At 45.1% G+C, this 24,028-nt stretch overlaps 1 protein-coding gene across 1 annotated transcript in view; it reads right to left on the reverse strand.

The window, feature by feature from the left end:
• Positions 1 to 24,028, reverse strand: part of LOC146064181 (major facilitator superfamily domain-containing protein 8-like) — a 97,798-nt gene that overhangs the window by 48,880 nt on the left and 24,890 nt on the right. Inside the window, exons 4-7 of the mRNA XM_083177385.1 lie at positions 23,343 to 23,405; positions 23,072 to 23,191; positions 21,244 to 21,323; positions 232 to 466 (exon numbers count right to left, since the gene is read on the reverse strand). Coding sequence (XP_083033511.1) covers positions 232 to 466; positions 21,244 to 21,323; positions 23,072 to 23,191; positions 23,343 to 23,405 — 498 coding nt within the window. The remainder of the gene's footprint in view (positions 1 to 231; positions 467 to 21,243; positions 21,324 to 23,071; positions 23,192 to 23,342; positions 23,406 to 24,028) is intronic.

A 24,028-nucleotide genomic window follows, 5' to 3' on the forward strand; every position in this document is an offset into this window, starting at 1 on the left:
TGTGGATGACTGGAGCTGCCGCTGCATCCACCGCATTGTTAATCACACTGGACCAGATGAACAAAGTGGTTTCCAGATACAAAAAGTTTTAACAATAGCAGTGGCAATCATTTCTTTGTTTAGCATCTCAATGGGATATACTGTAGGAATAGTGTCTGCTTTCACCTATGACTCGCTTCATATTAGGAAGGGTTCCACTTGGTTACCCACTTTGAGAGTAAAGAGGATTACCTGTTGTCAGACATGAAGAGGGGGGGGCTGCATTCTCCTTGTCTGAGAAATCATCCTGGTTGGAGAGTGGTTCATGGGCGCTATTGAGCGTGCCATACGAAGGACTTGGTATGTCGGTTTCTTTCAGAAGAGGTTCACGCTCGTGATGCTGTGGTTCTGACGTGTTCAGCGGGAGATCAGAAAACATGAATACTACCATGAGCTGCATCAGTGTCCAAAGAGCACACATGAAGATCTGGCGGGGTTACAATTTACAAAATTATAGAAAAGAATTAACGAAGCCAAAATATAACTGGAAAACGGACCATGTTTTGTTATTAGATTAGATGTTAGATAAATAAATATGCTATAGTACAGGTAGAACCTCAGCGTTTTCTGCTGTTAGACTTCTACGCAGTGTGCACCTGCTGCATAGACTACGTCCGAGAGCCACACAGACTGTGCTCCCAGACGCTCTGATCGCGGAATAGGGATTCGGGGGGGCTCTATACTTTACGCCTCCTGGGATGTCCGTCTGTGCTGCGGCCTCCTACCACTAGCTTTAGCAAAGCAGTGGAGGCCGCGCCTACTATGCGCAGTGATGTCACTCCCTGGATCCTTTCTGCATGGTCTCTGCAGCTCAGCTAGTCAGCAGTCTCCTCAGCACAGCAGCTCACAGCAATACAGCTTTTTACCTTCACACTGTAGGTACCTCAGTAGATAACAGTTAGTGGAATCTCAATTTAAAATGTTGGGTCTGAGCCCCTGGTCATCTGCCGCTCTACCACTTAGGGCTCCTGCTCCCCCTGAAAGCTGCCTCACAAACAGAAGTGACAGGAAAGAAGGAGGGGGGGTGGGGGTAGAAGCATCACAATAAATAGTATGAGGCAGCACCTGTCATTTCCATTCTTATCCAGTGTAAAGCTGGATACACAATATAAGATTTGGATTTGCGGCACTGCTGATATCCTTAAAGATATCAGCAGTGGTGCGGGACAAATGATCTAGTGTGGCTCAGAAGCAATCCAATAGATTATTAGTGCAATGTGCACGGGACTACGCATCGCACCGGACCTGCTGTCATTCATCTGCTATGTGGGCTTTTTTCCTGCAAAAGATCACCGCAATTGCAGGAAAAGAGACCAAACTGCAGGTGAATTGCCCAGTGTATGTGGGCATTTAGGCAGATGTCGCAGGGCATTTGTCTATTGCATGTGCGACTTCATGCCCACAGCAAGCCCTTTCCTGGTTAACACCCAAGCATCTTTAGACACAACAATTGGCCACCCCAGCCACATGGTAGGTGCAGACTTTTCATCTAAGTATGGCATCCAGTGAGAGAAATCTGGCGCCATAGTTCGCAACTAGCTCAGTAACACTCCCACAACACACCCAAAAGACGAACCATCTTTGTGAGCCTGAATAGCCACCTCCCAGTCAACGGCCGGCCGACTGTGGGGATCATACGCGAGAACTTGCTATCATTGTGAACTGTCCATGGCTGTGATGAATGGGCAGCGACACCTGCAGCTGTTGAAGATGATTTTACTAAACGGTAGCCGTATAGACTTTTTTGCTGTAGTTATGTAATTCTAGTTAACAGCTATCTATACTGCACAAATACAGTATACACTTGTATATTCCTCCAGTCTATAAGCAGCTGCAGTTGTAATGTGTAATTTGCCCTGATATGGGGTTAATATCTGGAGTATGGATTTTTACTGAAGCAGTAAATAAGGGTCTAGATCTGATTTTGTTCTGCGGTAGGGGAGGGGGGGGGGAGATTTGGGCTCTAATGGTAAACAAAGATTGCTGAATCAGATGACATTATATAGTGCATAACTCCCAACTTTTGTTAGGGCAGGTGGTCGCTGCCTTGACCAAAGGGGGCATGGTCTAGCACTGCGGCCCCTTGTTTACTCCCTTTTGGGGCATGCCCAGTGCTCCCCAGCAGCTGTGCAGCCCTGAAGAGACCGCCCCCCCCTCCCCCCCCCCCCCCCAACTGAGCGCTGCGACCCGAGGGAGGGCCAGCAGGGCAATCTAAAATTAGCAGGACTCTCCCTCTGTAATCGGCACAGTTGGGAGGTATGTCTACTGTGTAAACAGCTTAACATTTGCTGTCAAATTTAGTATTTAAAACTTTCAATTTAGGCATTTGTGGTCATTAAAATATCAAATTAATGAGTTTTTTCCCCAATTTTACAGTCAATATCTGTTTTATAAAAAGGGATTTTTGTAAGAACTTACCGTTCGAATCCCTTTCTCTGATATGGTCCTGGTGACACAGCTCAACACTGGGATGTAGGAGGGTCCGAAGGAGCCAGGCACCTATCCTAAAGCTTTAGAGGGTAGGCTCCTCCCCTACTGCATCCCTGGACTCTTCAGTTCAATCTTTCAAAGCCACTGGAATACATTAACTCAGTACAAACGCCTGCACATATTATATGCACATTTTATAACAGAAAACTGTTAACTTTTAACCATTTTAACATGAACATCATGAAACTTCTGGCATACTTACTGAGCGTAAGGGAGGGATCGCTGTGTCACCAGGACCATATCAGAGAAAGGGATTCGAACGGTAAGTTCTTACAAAAATCCCTTTTTCTCTTTCAATGGTCCTGGTGACACAGCTCAACACTGGGACGTTCCAGAGCCGGTCCTTTGGGAGGGTACGCTCAAGTGGCAGCTCTGCAAACCTGCTCAGCTGTGGCCCCATGTCGAACCGCCCAAGAGGTGGCAACTGACCTGGTGGTATGCGCATTTATTTTGGCCGGTACTGGTCTACCCACTTTGGTGTATGCAAAGGCTATCACAGACCGCAACCACCTAGCAATAGTCTGCTTAGATGCAGGCCAACCAATTTTGTGTACGTCATACAATACCAACAATGTGTCAGTCTTCCTGACACTCTTCACTCTGTCCACATATATGCGTAAGGCACGCACAACATCCAAAGTTCTCAACTTGTCCCTTTTCTTAGAACCCTCTGGGGGTTGAAACACAGGTAGAACTATCTCCTGATTTAAATGGAAGGTAGATACCACCTTCGGTAAAAACTGAGGCACTGTTCTTAAAACAGCCCTGTCATCATGAAAAATTAAGAAGGGAGATTTACATGATAAAGCTCCCAATTCTGAAACTCTTTTAGCAGATGCTACTGCTAACAAAAACACTAGCTTCCACGTGAGAAACTTAAAGTCAGCCGACCTTAAAGGTTCAAAAGGTGCCTTTTGAAGGCATTCCAAAACCAGTGATAGATCCCAAGGTGCTACTGGTTGCTTGTATGGAGGTTTCAACCTGGATACTCCTTGTAAAAAGGTTTGAATTTCCGGCAAAATGGCTATCTTTTTCTGGAAATAGATGGACAAGGCCGAAATCTGCACCTTCAGTGACTGAAGGCTTAGGCCCGATGAAAAACCATCTTGTAAGAATTCCATCATTCTTGATAGCTTAAAATGAGATGTATGAGCCTTTCTTCTCTCACACCATCGAATGTAAGTCTTCCAGACTCTATAATAATTTGCCGAAGATACAGCTTTTCTGGCTTTTATCATAGTCTGTACTACTGCCTCAGAAAACCCTTTTCTTTTCAAAATGGTGGTTTCAATAGCCAGGCCGTCAAAATCAATCGATCGGAATCCAGGTGATTGAATGGGCCTGGTCTTAGAAGGTCTGGTCTCAGAGGTAGACGCCATGAGTCCACAGACAACCTCTGAAGCCTCGAGTACCAGGATCTCCTTGGCCAATCTGGGGCCACTAAGATCACTGGAACCTTCTGCCCCTGTATTTTCTTCAGAAGTCTCGGTAACATTGGTACTGGTGGGAATGCATAAAGGAGATCTCCCTGCCAGTGAATAGTCATGGCATCCACTGCCTCCGCTAGTGGATCCCTTGTTCTGGCATAGAACCTGGGCACTTGACGGTTGATCCTGGATGCCATCAGGTCCACATCCGGAGTTCCCCACATCGAAGTGATTTGGTGAAACACCTGAGGGTGTAAGCTCCATTCCCCTTCCTTGAGCTCCTCCCTGCTCAGGAAGTCGGCTTCTATATTCTCTATTCCTGGGATAAATATAGCCGATACAGCTGGAACATTCTGTTCCGCCCATAGGAAGATTCTGGATACCTCCCACATGGCCAATCTGCTGCGTGTACCTCCCTGGTGATTCAGATACGCCACAGCTGTGGCATTGTCGGTCTGAATCCTCAAAGGGAGGTTCTGTAACCTGTCTCCCGCCAAGGAAATGACTTTCCAGACAGCTCTCAGCTCCAAGATGTTGATTGGTAACGCTGATTCCTCTGCCGTCCACAGGCCCTGAAGCCTGAGATCCAGGACTATTGCCCCCCAGCCCCTGAGACTGGCGTCGGTAGTTACTATCAACCAGTCCCAGGTCTGTAATGACCGACCCCACTGAAGGGAATCTACTTCTGTCCACCATTTCAAGGATTCTCGGGTGTCCGAAGACAGCACTATCATCTCGGATTTCATGGTCAAAGTTTTTCCTGACCAAGCTGACAAAATGTTCCATTGGAACCTCCGAGAGTGGAACCTGGCAAATTGAAGCGTCTCGAATGACGCCACCATCTTCCCCAGGAGCTTGAGGCACCTCCATACTGAAATGCTCTGAGCCCTGAGAATCTCCTGGACTAGGGTGACCAGATCCCTGGCCTTTACCTCCGGGAGGAATACCCGATGAAGATGGGTGTCCAGTATGACTCCCAAGAATTGGAGCCTTTGTGACGGTACCAACTGAGATTTTTGCAAATTTAAAATCCAGCCGTGAGCCTGCAAAAAACTGATGGCCTCTGCCAAGTGACTCTGCAGCATGGCTGCTGACTCTGCTTTGAACAGGAGATCGTCCAAATAGGGTATTACTGTGATTCCCCTGAGCCTCAGCACCGCCGCCATTACTGACATTATCTTTGTGAATACCCTTGGCGCGGTTGCTAGCCCAAAGGGTAACGCCCGGAATTGTAAATGCAGGTCTCCTATGGCAAACCTCAACAAGGTCTGATGCTCCGGGTGTATAGGAACGTGCAAATATGCGTCCTGGACATCCATGGACGCCAAAAATTCTCCCTGGTCCAGACTCAGGAGTACTGACCGTAGAGACTCCATTTTGAAATGGTCTACCCATAAATGAACATTTAGAGACTTCAAATTTAGTATTGGTCTGAAAGACCCGTCTGGTTTGGGCACCAGGAACAGCGTGGAGTAAAAGCCTTTCTTCCACTCTGTCTTGGGGACTAGTGTCACCACCCCTTTTTTCAAAAGGGAGTGCGCTGCTCTCACAAGAGCTGTACGCAGCCGTGCCTCCTTTGGTAAGGATGTGGGAATGAACCTCTTCGGAGGTGGCCCTCTGAAAGGGATTTTGTAACCCTGTGTTATGATGTCTAGCACCCAGGCATCCTGGTCTAGAGAAGCCCAAGCGTCCCTGAAGAGCGTGAGACGCCCGCCCACTTTTGTCACTGTCGGGCAAAGCCCCTGACAGTCATGCAGAGGGTTTATCCTCTCCTTTATTGGCAGGCTTCTTGTGAAAAGAGCCAAATTTTGACTTTTGTGTCTTGCCTCTAGAGGGCTGAAACCTTCCCCTGAAAGACTGTCCTCGAAAGGACGCACCACCTCTAGGGGAGGGCCGAAAGGACGGCTTAAAAGCAGAAAATCTGGACGTCTGCTTTGCTGAGGAGGCCGGCAGGAATGTACTTTTGCCGCCTGTGGCCTGTTTTATAATCTCCTCTAATTCGGTACCAAAGAGTACCTTTCCTTTGAAGGCTAATGTTTCCAGAGCCTTCTTGGACTCATTGTCTGCTTCCCAGGCTTTAAGCCAAAGCACTCTCCTGGCATTAATGGAGACTGTGGACACTCTGGTTGCCATTTTAATAGCTTCCTCCTCTGCTTCAACTGCATATTCTGCTGCTGCCTTAATCTTTTCTGCAAGCAGTAATGCACCCGGGTCAGCCTGCAGCATGGTGCATAATTCACCAGCCCACTCTATCATGGCCTTAGAAACCCAGGCTGAAGCAATAAGGGGTCGTAAGGTAAACCCCACCCCTTCAAAGATAGCCTTGAGGTTTCCCTCCAGCTTTTTATCCACAGAATCTTTAAAAGCTGCACCGCCCTGTACTGGTAATACAGTAGCCTTGGACAAACGTGCCACTGAAGCGTCCACAACTGGGACCCTTTCCCAGAGCTCCGCATGAGACTCTGGCATGGGGTACAGATTAAGGAATCGTTTTGGCATCTGAAGCCTCTTATCAGGAGTTTTCCAAGCCCCTTCTAACAATTCCTGTAACCCCTCATCTGAAGGAAAAGTAACAGCCTCCTTCCGCTGTCGCTTAAAAACACCTTTAACAGGAGTCTTATCCTCCACAGTCAGCTTTAAAGCCTGCTTCACAGCTACAATGAGATCCTCTATACCAGCAGCAGAGTTCTCTTCCAAATCATCACCCTGATCCCAGGGGATGTCAGTATACTCTCCTTCCTCTTCATCTACCACAGTAGTTAAGGCATAAGACCTTCTAGGGGTCCCTGCCACATCATCCATTTTGTCCAGCATTTCACTGAACCTGTTAATCCCTTTTGCAGTATCCTGCATCACCTGGATAAGTGCAGGATCTGCCTGGGTAAGAGGCAAGGAGCCAGACGACTGCTGAGATGATGGCATAGGTCTCTGTGATTCTACCAGCCCATCACTCTGCCTGTCCAAAAGCTGCACCAAAGCGTTTACTGACCTGCCTAGGGCCCTGGCCCACGCAGGTTCCATATGCTCTGCCCTATGGGGATCACTGCCCATGGGTCTCACATCAGCGCAAGTAATACATAAGCCCCCCTTGGCCATCTGCTCAGGGACAAATTTTTGTGTGCAAACATTGCACGCGCTCAGTGCATTAAGGGCTCCCTCCCCCAAAACCACAGCCTGATGCTCAGACATGATGCAAGTGATAAATGTATATCTATCAGTATACACAGTGCAAACAATGTACAAGCGTTTATACAGAGGCAATGCACCCAATCACTTATCTGTCTGTTGGTTTCAACTGCGGGGAAGCGATGCCCAGGAAATCCAAGTCACTCTGCCAGGATCAGTAAGCCAGCTCAGCTCCGCTGCAAGCGTTCTGAAAGGCGCCAAAGTCAGAGTGAAGGAAGAGACCACAGGTCCCTGCTGCTGCGGGGTCCGTGACCTTTTGGCGCCAACCACCCCCAGCAAGCCGCTCCTTAGGTAGGATTTCCTAGTTCCAGTGTCTCCCCCTCAAATGGGGATCACTTGGAACATGCCTGTCACAACGCTGCTGTCCTCTCATCTAGGAGCTCAGCGTGTAAGCTCCGCATAAAATGGCCGCCGCCATCACGGAGCGCCTGTCCCCCATGATCCCCACCTAAACGTGGAGCCGGTTTCAGGGTACTCCGGAGCCCAGGCAGCCTTTTAGAAAAGGCTATAAGCGCTGCACAGGGGGACCAGACAGTGTCTCCCCTGTGCACAGTGAGCTGACAGGACGCGCTTCTGTCAGCTCCTGCTGCGCAAGCAGTGTGAGGATTCACTATGAGAATCCTCACACTGTGCCTACCTAGCTAGGGTAAAAGTTAATAAAATAATAAAAATCCCCTAACTACTCTAATTCTTCGGCTGCTCCTGCAGCCCTTTAGAATAGCACCCACTCCAGTGGGCACCTAACACGAACTGAAGAGTCCAGGGATGCAGTAGGGGAGGAGCCTACCCTCTAAAGCTTTAGGATAGGTGCCTGGCTCCTTCGGACCCTCCTACATCCCAGTGTTGAGCTGTGTCACCAGGACCATTGAAAGAGAAATAACTACAGTATATACAGTATATATATCAAAGTAAGTTTTCCCAGCAATTATGTATAGTTGTAAAGTTAAAAGGAAAAGGGAAAACTCACAATAAAAAAAACCATGTAAAAACAATAAAAAAAGAGGGGGGGGGGGGGGGGGTAGCAAATACCATGCTCCACTATCAGGATATCTGAAGAGGAATTCTTTAGAATGAAATGAAAGCATCTTCAAAAGCAAGTACAACTGCTACAACTGCATACCAATAATTTTTTGCAAGTCTTTTTCTTTCTGTCTTACATAAAGTGTCCAAGTTTAACCACTTCGGTGGCTGCCGCAGCAGGCTGTCCTGGAACACTTCTGGGCATACCACCAGTATGTAGGTGTGCGCCAACATCCCCAAGCCTGCTACCTGGTCACTGCTGTGAATGGTGGCGGGGAGGCTGCCCCGTCTGTGGTGGGTATTTCTGGGGCAGGACTATCATGGGTGTGGGGGCAGTTAGTAGAAATGTACCTTCCTCTGACTGGGACCACAAATAAAACACACACACACACACACACACACACATATATATACACATATGATGAGGAGAAAGTATTGGTGTGTGTGTGTGCAAATGTATGTGTATCTGTGTGGTATATATTTATACTGTATATGTGGGCTCATCATACTATGGTCCCCATTTATCATATAATATTTGCGGCTAATATGGGTGTTTTCGGGGGTTAGCTGCAAATATTAGATATCACCTAAATGTATCAGGAGGGACTGCAGCATGAATCTCTGATCCCTTCTGCTATCCCTCCTGCTCCACCGCCAGCCACTTTCCCCATAGGTTTCTATGGGGGAAAAGCAGAAAAAATATATGCTAACGGGAAGATCGCAGAAGCATAGAAAGCAGTGCTGGACAATTGTAAAATTCAACACTTATTTATTTAAAATACAGACAATTCACATTTATCAATGATAGCACAACAATGTTAAAATAAGGGGGTCTGAGAAAGATGCCGCATCAGTATGCAATGGGTCTGGGGACAATATTAGCCACTTTGTCCAGTTATTAATGGAGGAATAGGGGGTATCTCCGGAGGTTTAAAGATAGTTACCAGGCTGGTCGCCACAAGTTGGATGATGTCCTTAGATGGTGACAATCCAGGTGCAGTTCTTGTGAATATTAAGCAAGCAGCTTTACTGGTTTAATTGCAGTTCCTCTAACAGAGATGGGTCCACCTTTGAAATGAGTGCAGTCCTCCTTGTTTGTGGAATGGTTTGGAGGCTTGTCCCCAGGGTACTCTGCTCAGATTCAATAAAACACCTAACACGTTTCCCTGCTATTGCTTAATATTCACTAGAACTGCACCTGGATTGTCACCATCTAAGGACATCCATCCAACTTGTGGCGACCAGCCTGGTAACTATCTTTAAACCTCCGGAGATACCCCCTATTCCTCCATTAATAACTGGACAAAGTGGCTAATATTGTCCCCAGACCCATCGCATACTGATGCGGCATCTTTCTCAGACGCCCTTATCTTAACATTGTTGTGCTATCATCGATTTATGTGAATTGTCTGTATTTTAATTTAATACCGGTAAGTGTTGAATATTACAATTGTCCAGCGATGCTTTCTATGCTTCTGGGATCTTTCTATAAACATATTTTTTCTGCTTTTTCACCTGGTGAGAACTGGCTATCCTCAAAACCAAAGCAGCTGCTATTAGTGAAAACACGCATTATCAAGCGCTCAGAAACATAACTTTGGTTATTTATTTTGTTTCTATGGGGGATGCGATGCTGTCTGATGTATCAACATTAGGTGGCATCGCATTGGGTCCCGGGGTTACCGCCATTCTGAGATGGCAGTACCTCATTGTAGTCTATGGGCCACTGACTGCACTGCCACTGGGGCAATTATATTTTGCTTGCTCATTAGCCGATTAAGGGGGGTATTCAATCTTTGTCATGCTCCCGCAGCCATCTCCCGAAGGGGGAGATGGCTGCGGGGCCCTATTCAATGCTGTCTTCCCCGACAGCATTGAACAGGGGTTCTCCGCAGAATGAGCCCGACATCACAAGCTGCCGGGCTCGTTCTGCCTAGAAAATCCGGAAATAGTTGAGCTCCCGGCCGGAGCTAGTCTATTTCCGCCCTCAACTCATGGCCACGCCCCTTTCTCGCCGCTCGGCAGCCGGGACATTGAATCCCGACCGCCGAGCTCAAGTCGAACAAAGCGAGAACGGGACAGGGGCACGGCTGTCGAGCTTGATCGACAGCCGTTCCCCTGACATTGAATACCCCCCTAAGAGGATAGATAAATGATGCATAGCCCATGCTACTCTGAGGATTGCAAAGAACATACTGATTAGTTTGTGAACTATTCACTCTGTGCTTACTCATTGTCTAAATGTAAAAATTTGCTCTGCCCTAACTGGGGCAGCTGGGCTGGAACTCTTTTATAGTGCCTCCCTATGCATTGAGGCATTTTCATACCAATACCATACCAACCTTCCTTTAAAGTACAACATTTGTATACAGGAAGGTACGGTGGTTAAACATGATTCTTCATTTTGAATGATAAGCCACTATTAAGGATATTGACAAAAGGTGTAAAATGGCCTCTACAGTATATAAAAGTTGGCACTCATATATATATAATCTCTATTTATCATCTGTAGGTTTTTAGATAAAAAAAAACTTGATGCTTCTTAATGCAGATTTTCTTTGTCATTAGCTAAATGTTCAGGTGATTTCTTTCTTTTTTCTTTTCTTTTTTGGCTTTTTATACACACGGGAATAACAGGATGTCTTTAAAACTCATAGATGAATTTAACGCATAAGCATTATGGAAAGCTCCATTTCTCTGCCTATATCTATAACAAATCTAAATACTATCCAATATTACATTTCCAGAGCAGACATTTCACAGACAGTTATGTTGTCTTTGTAATATGAGCCCATGAAAAAGGAGGAGCTGTTGAATGCTTTATCGTGTGTTCATTACATGCCGCACTAAAAATGTAGCCTACATGATTGAATGTGCATGCAATCTTATACCTAGACCTTTACTGGGCAGGCTGAGGGAACATGTATGTAATATTAAAGGACTTAAAACCCCATTGCTTTGTCACATCACTTCTAATGAACATGGGAGTTCCATAAAAGATATAAAGAAATAAAATGGCATTAAACTAGCTGAGAATAGCAATTTATAATGCACATTGGCTAAAACTGAAATGCACTTTATAGATGATTTTAATACAATGAAACGAGTAGGGCTCAATGCTGATTTTTTAACTGCAAGTTATCCTGAATGTTCCTACTACGATGTGTTTTAAATGTTCTTATTGTTACTTCTTTTTTTCTATGTTTTTTTTGTTCATCTTCAATTCTGATATGCCCACCTTATTTTAAAAGTGTTTTTATAGTTTTTATGTTAATACACACTTACTGTTACATTTATTTATTCATCTCCTCAAGGTCAATCATAACAGACTTTAGGAATTTATAAAATGTAAACAATGGACAATGTTTAGGACATTGTAACATAGAAACATAGAATTTGACGGCAGATAAGAACCACTTGCCCCATCTAGTCTGCCCCTTTTTAAAACATGTTACCTCAAACCATATTTGATCCTTATTTTTTTGTAAGGATATCAATATGCCTATCCCAAGCACGTTTAAATTGTACTACTGTATTTGCCTCTACCACCTCTGATGGGAGGCTATTCTTCTTATCTACTAATCTTTCTGTGAAGTAATTCTTCCTCAAATTTCCCCTAAATCTTCCTCCCTCTAGTTTCAGTGCATGTCCTCGTGTTCTGTTGCTCCTCTTCCTGTGAAGAATGTCTCCCACCTGTACCTTGTTAAAGCCCTTGATATATGTGAACGTTTCTATCATGTATATGGTTGTTAAGCAACAACGCCCAGATTTGAGGCGATACATGGTTGCCTAGAAACCGAGAGTTGAATCTAAGCTATGCACTTCTGGCTGGTGTGGAATGGAGGTGATGTACCGGTATCCCAGACCGGAAGTTGCTGGAAACAGGTCACGTTAAACCACAAGACCGTATAACAGAATTTGTCTGCTCCCCGCAGTTACACAGTTCTGTTTGGCTAGGGAAGTCCATGGTGATGCCCACCTATCCTTTTGCCAGCCCATTTATGGTAAATAAGGAGGATATATATTTGGTACTGTGAAACATCAATCTGGCCTTGAAAAATACCCAGGAAGGGTTGAAAAGATCTGTTTTGTTTGGACTACGTGGCGGACGCGCTAGAGACGTTAACAGCCAAGGAGACATCAAAAACGCCAGCCTGGGATGCTCCTGGTATTTCTACATTTTACACTCTTAAGAACGGCCTGTTTTCAGTTGATAATTTCTTAGCACCTGTCTCTTTTGGAGACATTGTTTACCCCTGTGGTTATTGTATTTTATGCATTTGACCTTGGATGTGGATCCAATTGACATGTATTTTTTTATCCCCGCCATATTAAAATGTATTGCACCATATACGTTTTTCTCTGTTTCCATATATGGCATGCACTCTCCATCCATAAGAGTATCTCATGTAAGAACTCCTAGAGGAATATCGCTTCTATTGATTGGCTGCCATAAGGATCTAAGGAGGAGAAATTGGCGTCTACATCACAAAAAGGGATGTGCTATTACTTTATACAGCTTATGTTGTAATTTATTACAGCTTTGTTTAGGTCAGGCGGTGATCTTTGAACTGGCTACCATATCTTTCTGTAGAAATGGATGATGAATTCAAATTTCATAGATCTTGGAAATTATTGTGGCCAGTCATATGACACCATGCGTAAAGAGAATTCCAAAAAGAAAACATGTGTAAGACGCTCCTCTGTTAGGGTCATAAACAATCCATAGATACGGTCAAATGTCTTTACATTGTGTTGTTAGTAGTCTAAATTATGATCACTTTTCGGTCTCTATTTCCCAGCACGTTATATCCTCAATGGCCTCCAAATAAATTTGTGGGGGAGTGTTGAAGTCAGAATCTCTGTCCGTCATCTAAGATTTCCTGGGAGCTTTGTAATAACTGAAGCAGGCCACATATGCAACCGCACAATGATACTGCAGCAATGATGCAAGATCTGTGCACATCTGAAATAGAACCATTACTTACTCCATACAGGACACAAAGCAGACATGACTGATGTCTTGTTGTGGTGAGGGAGTGTCAATATTTTTCCAATTACAAGCTGTTGTTTTTTTTAATTATTATTATTTTAATTTGCCGGCTAGAATAGATGCTTGCCTTGCGACTTTTAATATCTATATTTCTTTCCTCCCTTGTTTTCATCTGTGCTTTCCAGTCATGCATTTATATCATACAGCATTTTTACTTTTAATTGCTAATAGATACACTACAAAAACTGGACCCTACATACCGGTTTATTCAATAAAGATAGCAAACCAGAATGTGTCATATTCCACGGCAATACAACTAAAATAACTGCTGAGATTGCCTAACACTTAAATTAAGATATAAATGTATTAAGAAAGAGTTGTAGACAAGTATTTAATAGACAATAAATGAATGCGATTTGAATGTAGACAACCCTTTTTAAATGCCATGGTATTATTTTACAGTACAGAGAGTACTGCAACAGCTGCACTAATCTACAAGAGATAATAAAATAATGGAGCCTGTCAGAATGTATTAAGAGCATAACAGATCACCCTTCAGTAGTCACCCACCTGTGATAAAGTGGCGCCAATGATTTTCCTACTTAGGATCATTGAACCCTATGCATAATTCTACTCTTTGTACATAGGCTTAATAAGGACGAAAGTCTGTGAAATTAGGATTTAAGCTATTATTATAGCATTACTTTATCTGTAACTTGTAAACCGATTTCTTTGTACATGGGTATCATATTTAATTCAATGTCCTTCCTACTGATAAAGCAATCATTCATGTTGGGATGTTTCCTAACGGGAAGTGCCTTCAGTCAGTCAGTTACAGGGTGGAATCAACTGAACAAAATGTGGATGACTAATATTTACCTTAAGACTACATATTCCATAGATAAATAATTGTCCTGTGCAAGGTACAGTAGGTTTGGCTGAGAGGAAATGGCAATGGTGGATGGGACAAGTGTTTATAATGCTAGTATGATAGGGTTTATATACAACATGAACTAAATCTCCACTGGTTATTTAGTGAGTGCAGAGCACCTGCAAAATATATATTATATTATATTATATAACAAAGCCCTGAACAACACAGAAGTGTAGTGTGTATTCTTGTGAATGGAAAAATGACTAATGTACCATTATAGATTGTGCTACAATTACAAGCCACAGCTTCCTAGCGGGTTGGAGGTGAAAAGGTAAAATGGCTCTTGCAGGGAGAGTAAGGCCTACCTGCTATATTGTACACGGATTGCCAGTACCAGTTTCCATCTCCGACCCGTCTGGAAGAGGCGTCGTGCACAGAGCGACCTTGTCATAAATAGAGCCCAACAGCTTAATATGTCCTATTTGTATCCACCATTGCTGCAGGAGCACTTCTCCACAGCCACACTGTGACATGGATAGAGGTGTAATTCAGACCTGCTTGCTAGTCTGCGTATATTCGCTGCCTAGCGAGCCGGTTAACGATGCCCCGCTGACCAAATCCTTGCAACACTATGCAAGCTGATGTGTACGCTTACACATCTGTTCACAAGCAGCCGCATAGAGGAGGAATCATTCGATGGTCGCTCACCATCGAATGATTTCCCCTCTTTTCGTAGATAAAAGTAAGATTGTAATCTACTTTTATCTGGCCCATTCTTGTGCAAAATCATGACGTCAGCTGCTCGCTTCAAGCAGGCAAGGGCAAGGCAAAGGCAAGGGGTATGCCCAGCGTTTCTATGGACACGTTCACCCTTTCTGTGGGCACGCTGACCCCCCCGTGGCCGCCCCCCCCCCCCACACGCCATCATTTATACAAATGCCCCAGCAAGTGTAAAAATCGCTGAAAGTCATTAAACAGGTCAACCTACTGTATCTGACATGATCACAAAACATTTTCCACAAACACTGCCTCATGGTAACCTGGAAAAGAAAGCTTATGGCTGGGTACACATTAGATGGAATTTTAAATGATTTGGATGATTGCGACGGCTCAGAACAACAAATCATTTAACCCGTTCACGTGTACGCTCTATCATTATAACAATGTGCGTTCCTGCTGGCCTTTGGTCGCTTCTTCTGATCTTTTTATAATACAGGAAGATTTGTAAAGATTACTTATGACAGCATTCTCTGAGATGTGGCCACTGATAATATCGCCTTCAAGATTACACAGCATACATGCACTGTATCATTTGTCTAGAAGTTCAAGGGAAATAGTTGACAACATTGCATCATTTCAAGTCATCTATTGTGTACCCACCTTAAATATAATGAATATGGGCACAATTCAGTGGTGCAGTATCAGAGTCAGGGCACAGTCTGCATTGTACTTTCTCTTTCAATGGTCCTGGTGACACAGCTTCACATTGGGATGTAGGAGGGTCCGCAGGAGCCAGGCACCTATCCTAAAGCTTTTGGAGGGTAGGCTCCTCCCCTACTGCATCCCAGATTCCCCAGTTCGTGTTAGGTGCCCACTGGAGTGGGTGCTATTCTAAAGGGCTGCCGGAGCAGCCGAAGGAGTAGAGCTAGTTAGGGTTTTTATTATTTTATTAACTTTTACACTAGCTAGGTAGGCACAGTGTGAGGATTCTCATTAGTGAATCCTCACACTGCTAGCGCAGCAGGAGCTGACAGAAGCGAGTCCTGTCAGCTCACTGTGCACGAGGGAGACGCTGTCTGGCCTCCCTGTGCAGCGCTTACAGCTTCTTTTAAGAAGCTGCCTGGGCTCCGGAGCGCTCTGAAACCGGCTTCACGCTAGGTGAGGATCATGGGGGACAGGCACTCCGTGATGGCGGCGGCCATTTTATGCGGAGCTTACACACTGAGCTCCTGATATGAGAGGACAGCAGTGTTGTTACAGGCATGTTCCGAGTGGTCCCCAGCTGAGGGGGAGATACTGGAACGAGGAGATCCTACAATGGGAGCGGCTGTCTGGGGGTAGTTGGCGCCAAAAGTCACAGACCCCGCAGCAGCAGGGACTTGGTCCCTTCCCTCACTCTGTTTTGGCGCCATTCAGAACGCTTGCAGCGGAGCTGAGCTGGCTTACAGATCCTGACAGAGTGATTGGATTTCCTGGGCATCGCTTTCCCCATTCTGAAGACTACAGAAAGCTAAGTGAACTGAGTATATTGGTTCTGTATATAATGTTTGTACATTTAATGCTGGGACTGTGTTAATTGAGAACATCAGGTCTGAGCAACAGCCTGTGGTCTTGGGGGAGGGAGCCTTAAATGCATTGAGCGCTTGCAGTGGTTGTACACTGAGATTTGTCCCTGTGGTATTATGTATTTATATGCGCTGCTGTGAAACCCATGGGGAGTGAACCCCAGAGGGTAGTACATCGGAACTTGCATGGGCCAAGCCCTAGGCAGGTCAAAAGAAATGCCTTGGTGCATTACTGGACAGGCAGAGTGATGGCTGGTAACTTCCCTAGACCATTGCCATTCTCTCAGCAGTCTTTTAGCTCTTTGCCTCGGACCCAGACAGATCCTGACTGATTACAGGTCATGCAGGATACTGCTATGGGAATCAGCAGGTTTAAATTACTTGTTGCACAAGTTTTATGGTTATTCTGTGGGGACCCCCAAAAAGGGTCTTATTCAGGGCCATTATTAGCTGCTGATGAGGTAGGAGAGTACACAGAACAAACCAGGGTGATATTTCTGAAGAGTCCTCAGCCTCAAGGGTAGAGGATTTTATTACTGCTGTTAAACAGGCATTAAATTTGTCTGTGAAGGATAAACTCCTGCAAAGGTTGTTTTTTTTATGAGACAGCGTAAAGAATCTGATATCTCCCTGCAAAGGGGCCTGAAAAACCCCGATAAAAGGCTTCAGATACTTAAAAGATTTCTAAGCCTGTACCCCATGCCTGAGGCGCATGCTGACCTCTGGAAAAAAAAGTCCCAGTGGTAAATGCTTCTGTGGCACGTGTATCAAGACCTCAGGTGGAGCCACTGTGCTACCAGTACAAGGGGGAGCAGCGTTTAAGGACCCCGCAGACAAAAAAGCTGGAGGGTAACCTCAAAGCATTATTTTAAGGGGTGGGATACACCCTACGCCCTCTGATGGTTTCAGCCTGGGTCTCTAAGGCCATGATCGTGTGGGCCAGAAATTTGTGCACTATTTTATACGCTGACCCTTGTGTGTTATTGCTTGCAGAGAAGCTTAAAAACGGCTGCAGAGCATGTATTGGAGTCTGAGAGGAAGCTCTCAAAATGGCTGCCAGAGTTGCCACAGTGTCTGTAAATGCCAGGAGAGTGCTCTGGCTTAAGGCTTGGGAGGCAGATAATGTGTCTAAGAAAGCCTTAGAGACAATAGCTTCTAAAGGAAAGCTGTTATTTGCTTCTGAACTGGAAGAGATTATTAAGCAGGCCACAGGTGGCAAAAGTACTTTCCTGCCAGTCCCTGCAGCCAAGCAGACATCAAGGTTTTCTGCTTTTAGGCCAGCCTTGCGGCCCTCCCTTAGAGGAGGTGCGTCTTTCCGAGGGCAGCCCTTCAGGGGAAAGGTCCTAAAGTCTAAATTTGGTTCCTTTCATAAGAAACCAAACACAAAGGAGAGGACAAACCATCTGCATGACTGCCAAGGGTTTTGCCCGGCGGTGGTCTAGATGGGGGGACATCTGACACTGTTCAAAGACGCATGGGCATTGTTAGACCGGGATTCTTGGGTGTTAGAAATTATAACCCAGGGTTACAGAATTCCCTTCAAGGGTCTTCTTCCAAGAAGATTCATTCCCACGCCAATACCAATAGGGGCTCGGCTCCGTACAGCTCCCTTGGGAGCGGCTCATTCTCCTTTAGAGAAGGGTGTGGTGATCCCGGTCCCCAGAGCGGAAGGGAAAAAAGGTTTTTATTCCACTCTGTGTCGTGTGTCCAAACCAGACGGGTCTTTCAGACCGATTCTCAATTTAAAGTCGTTAATTATCCATTTGTGGGTAGACCATTTCAAAATGGAGTCTCTACGGTCAGTGCTGTGAAGCCTGGACCAGGGAGAATTTTTGGCGTTCATGGATGTCCAGGACGCATACCTTCATGTTCCTGTTCACCCAGGACATCAGGCTCTATTGAGATAGGAGACCATGCACTTGCAATTCCAGGTGTTGCACTTCGGCCTGGCCACAGCGCCAAGGGTATTCACCAAGATAATGTCTGTAATGGCGGCTGTGCTTCAACTGAGGGGAAACACTGTGATCCCATATTTGGACGACCTGCTGTTCAGAGCGGAGTCAGCAGACATGTTGAAGAGTCACTTGGCAAAAGCCATTGGGTTTTTGGCAGGCTCACGGCTGGTTTTTAAACTTACAAAAGTCTCAGTTGGTGCCGTCACAGAGAATCCAATTCTTGGGGATTGGTCTGGATACCCAGTTGCATTGGGTGTTTCTACCAGAGGCATAGGCCAGGGATCTGGCTGCCTTGGTACAAGAGATCCTAGGGTCTCAGAGCACAGCAGTATGGAGGTGCCTCAAACTGCTGGGGAAGATGATGGCGTCTTTCGAGACGTTACAGTTCGCCAGGTTCCACTCTAGAGTGTCCCAGTGGACAGGGAACTCTCAGACCATGAGGTCAGAACAAATGGTGTTGTTTTCAGAAACTCGATCCTTCCTAAAATGGTGGATGGAGGTGGATTCCCTTCGGGGGAGTCGGTCCCTGCAGTCCTGGAGCTGGTTAGTAGTCACTACCGACGCCAGTCTCAGAGGCTGAGGGGCAGTAGTCGTGGACCTGCGTCTGCAGGGCTTGTGGACTTTAGAGCAGAAGGACTGATACTTTACAGTCTGCCTTACTGATCAACATCTTGGAACTGAGGGCTGTGTGGAAGAGGTTTTCTCTGGCGGGAGAAAAGATTACAAGAGCTCCCTTTTAGGCATTCAGACCGACAACGTCACAGCTGTGGCGTATCTGAATCACCAGGGAGGCACACACAGCAATCTGGCCATGTGGGAGGTGTCCCGAATCTTCTTGTGGGCGGAACAGAATGTTCTAGCATTATCAGCAATCTTCATACCAGGAGTGGAGAATATAGAGGCCGACTTCCTGAGCAGGGAGAAACTGATGGAAGGAAAATGGAGGCTGAATCCACAAGTATTCCACTAGATTACAATAAGGGGGAAACCCCGGATAGGGACCTGAAGGTTCATCCATCAGGTACCCAGGTTGTATGACAGGACGTGGGATCCACTGGCAGAAGCAGTGGATGCCATGACTATCCCCTGGGAGGGGAATCTTCTTTATGATTTTCCGCCAGTTCCAATGCTGGCAAGAGAGTTGAAAACAATACAGGCCCAGACAATTCCAGTAATTTTAGTGGCCCCAGATTGGCCAGGGAGATCCTGGTACTCGAGGCTTCAGAGATTCTCTGTGGACTCGTGGCGTCTACCTCTGAGGTCAGACCTTCTAAAACAAGGACCGTTCAACCAGCTGGATTCAGCTCGATTAATTTTGACGGTCTGGCTGTTGAAAACGCCATTTTGAGGAATATAGGATTCTCAGAGGCGGTGGTTAACGCAATGAGGAAAGCCAGAAAGTCAGTGTCTTCGGTAAATTTTTTTGGGGCCTGGAAGACCTATATTTGGTGGTGTGTAAGACAGAGGTCACGCACATCGAGATTTAAAATGGCTAAATTGTTGGAGTTTTTTACAGGAGGGCCTTTCCTCTGGGTTAGGCCTTCAGTCACTCAGAGTACATATCTCGACCGTGTCAATTTTTCTTTCCAAAGAAGGATTGCGTTAGAACCAGAAGTACAGACCTTCCTGCAGGGGGTTTATCTATTGAAACCTCCCTACAACCAACCAGTAGCGCCAGGGGAATTATCTCTGGCTCTGGAGTACCTTAAAGAGGCGCATTTTGAGCCGTTAAGGTCGGTTGACCTTAGTTTCCTTTCAGGGAAGCTGGTATTTTTGTTGGCGGTGGCGTCAGAAAAGAAAAAAAAAAAAAAAAAATATCGGAGTTGATTGCTTTGTTCTACAAATCTTCCTCCCTTATATGTCATGATGATAGGGCTGCCTTTCGGACAGTACCCCTAGATTTGTACCAAAAGTAGTCTCTGCTTTTCTTCTAAATCAGGAGATTGTTCTGCCTGTGTTTCAACCCCCAGAGGGTTGTTAGGAAAAGGGACAAATTGAGGAATTTGGATGTTGTGCGCATCTTGCGCGTTTATGTGGACAGATTTAAGAGTGTCAGAAAGACTGATACTTTATTGGTTTTGTATGACATACACAAACTTAGTTGGCCTGCTTCTAAGCAGACCATTGCTAGGTGGTTGCGCTCTGTTATTGCGTTTGCATATACTAAAGTTGGTAGGCCTGTACCGGCCAGGATTAATGCGCATACCACCAGGTCGGTTGCCACCTCTTGGGCGGTTCGACATGGGGCAACAGCTGAGCAGGTTTGCAGCGCTGCCACTTGGTCATCTGTTCATAATTTTGCCAAATTCGATAGGTTCCATGAGTTCGCGTCGGTGGACGCATCATTCGGGCGAGCAGTGATGAATACTGCAGACCTGAGCGTACCCACCCAAAAGGACCGGCTCTGGAACGTCCCAATGTGAAGCTGTGTCACCAGGACCATTGAAAGAGAAAAAGGGATTTTTGTAAGAACTTACCGTTCGAATCCCTTTCTCTGATATGGTCCTGGTGACACAGCGATCCCTCCCTTACGCTCAGTAAGTATGCCAGTGTTCATGATGTTTCATGTTATAATTGGTTGAAAAGTTAAATTTAAAATTGTGCATATAATATGTGCAGGCGTTGTACTGAGTTAATGTATTCCAGTGGCTTTGAAAGATTGAACTGAGGAATCTGGGATGCAGTAGGGGAGGAGCCTACCCTCCAAAAGCTTTAGGATAGGTGCCTGGCTCCTGCGGACCCTCCTACATCCCAATGTGAAGCTGTGTCACCAGGACCATATCAGAGAAAGGGATTCGAACGGTAAGTTCTTACAAAAATCCCTTTTTTTCCTGGTACGTATGAGCAATTGGAAGGCAGAGAGCAGGGTCAACTACAATGTAGATTGTAAGCCTAATGTCTCATGTAAACCCTTAGTAAAACCTACTGAGACAGGTTCTAGCCTTGATTGACTATTATTGATTTGTGTACTTACCCCAGGAGCAGAGAACTTGTCCACACGGAATGGTCCAATTTGAAAGGTGCAATATCTTAGAAAGATATTAAATGCAGGCCCTGCAATAATCCAGAAATCCAGTATACATTTTGAAAATATTTGAATTTGACAGGACCAGTTTCTAGTAGCTGGGTTCCAGAACATGAAATAGCAGTACTTGCCTACAGGACCTTTCATAAAATAATAAGGACTGTTATATTTTTAGATTTTTGATTTTATCTGAAACTATTTTATCTTTAAACAAAGAATTCCAGGACTACAGGCTCAGAATGAAATGTGCACTCAAGAAAAAGGAGAAAACAACATCTTCACAGTAATGATCCGGCACTCCAATAACATATACAACCTTTCAGTTCCAAAAATGGGTTTCCAACTTTTCATATAGTCTGAGATGGCTATATCAGGACTTCCGCCCTGTTGAGCGCACACAGTTCCTATGTGTGGCCCACTTTATGCAGTATTAAAAGCCCATTCTGCAGAAGTGGGGATATATTTAGGATTAAGTGATCACATGGAGAATTGGAGAAAACACACAAAACCAGCCCCTGACAGCTCCAAAGGTGTGTGGAACGCATGTGGTCATGTTTGTGTTCCACTGTGGCGAAGCCGTCAACTTACCACTGCTGGTTTCCGGTCAGGAAATCGGGAAACCTTACCGCTGCATTCTACGCTGTGCGCGCCACACATAGGAACTGTGTGAGCTCCACAGGGCAGAAGTACTGATACAGCCATCTCAGACTATATGAAAAGCAGGAAACCCGGTTTAAAATTGTGCTGAAGAAATTTGATTTTCACACAACTATAGTTTTCCCTGATATATGTATGATTGTTTTAGTGGGATTAGATAGAGAATTGTATGTATTAGATCGGAATGATAGGATGTGAATGGAAGCAGGGTCCAGTCAGGACATTGGGACCAACCGGCCATATAATATGTGAAGGGTATAAATACCCAGGAATCATTTTAGTACTTAAACACCCTGAGGAAGGACCAGAAGGTCAGAAACGCACTGGTGGAGTAAGGAGGGAATGCTGTCTGGATCTAATTCGCCGTCCACCATTCCACCGTGACACAGGGGTGAGCTGGCCTTCCAAAGTCCAGTTTTTGTAGATCAACTTACATGCTTGTTATATGCAGATGTGCACCCTGATAGAGTTTTTATCTTGCATTTTATGGAAATAAACCTTTTATTGAGTATCATATGGCTTCCAGTTTCTGAAAATTTTGGTTGATCAAGAGACAAAGAAACCTTTTGATGACCGGGAGTCAGAATTACTCAGTGGGTCCTATTCTGAGGGGTACAGTAACTGAGGGAAAATAACCCTTTATGTGAAAGTCTCTGAGAAAAGCTAGGTGAGTTTCTACCACCTACACAGAGGGGCTATAGAATACGGATGGTCTAAAGTGGGGACTAATCATCCGATTTCCTTTTCACTTCCCACCGTTGGAGCAACAAAGACAACACATAAAGATACCGGATATCCAAAGAATATCCGGGAGTGTACATCACCTGGGATTCACTATTTGTTTTGAATTGTTATCCGTGTACTGTTCCCCATATTTCCTCCATTATATGTTATCTTTCATGATGAAGCATAATAGTACTAATCTGCACTAGTAAAATTTACCTCCTTTTCGGTATGAGCACTGTATGTATACAGTGGATTTCAAGTGCTTGTACATCAGTTGTACCATTGTGTTTTCTGGGATGGTTCATTTGAATTCTACCACAACCTTGACACTATCTTTATGCATTTATACAAACCTATTTTCAAACAATTGCCTTCCCCAGGCATTAGAACTCACCTATCAATAGACCTGCTTGCCGACACGCCATGGCCATTGCAAAGACTGGCACACGTTCTTTGGAGCTAGAGTACCGAGTCAAATACCCAAATATTGAAGAACCAGCTCCTGCCCCAACACCTAAAAATACATGAACAACATTATACCAGAAGGAAATAAGTTTAAATGTAAATTCTGGGCAAAGTCATCCTACCAAGTCACACAGACCTCAAACTACCATGCCACCTAGGCAAATGTTATCATATGTAACTATCTTATTAATTGCTATTACCTGCCACCAAGCGACTGCCCAAAAGAAACCACTTTGAGAGTCCAACGAAGTACATAAAATTACCTATTAAAACAAAAAAAAAGACAAGAGGTTATGGTTGTTTAAAAGAAAGTAAACAATAGTTAATGGAGATTTGTATTTATAATGCTGGACAAGCAATCACCTATATCACTATATAACACAGGCAAATTGGCACGAGTATTAGGAACTCATAACAATGAGCATAATACACAGAGCTCCCGGGACATTTCCCCTGTGCCTTCATTTGCACCATGACACCCGGTGCGGCACTAAGCGTAAATGCACGATGCTAATGGGGGCAGGCCTCAGAGGGGCATGGTCTCACAGATGGGCGTAGCCTCTCTGCCAGATCCCCTATTTTTTGTCACTCCTGGGATCCAAGAGGTGCAGGCTGCCCCTGGATAGTGCTGCGACTGCAGTGTGGGCTCCTACACAGTGACAGTAATGGTGGATGACACCTGAGTGCAGCCCTATTTCCCTTGTGATGCCACTGCACCTCCCCTACAAGCTTTCACCCTAGAAGTAATCAAACATAATATTGCCCATTCTGTTGTAAAAGGAGACATGGCGGAGCAGGAATGTTGCAGCATAGTGTCTAACATGCAACCAGAAGTTTCAAACCATCGGACACGACCAGAAGCAATGGTAAAGTGGTGGTCACTTTA

This window comes from Crinia signifera, chromosome 3 (genome assembly GCF_055691185.1).
Source record: "Crinia signifera chromosome 3, ASM5569118v1, whole genome shotgun sequence".
In the NCBI taxonomy this organism is placed as follows: Eukaryota; Metazoa; Chordata; class Amphibia; order Anura; family Myobatrachidae; genus Crinia; species Crinia signifera.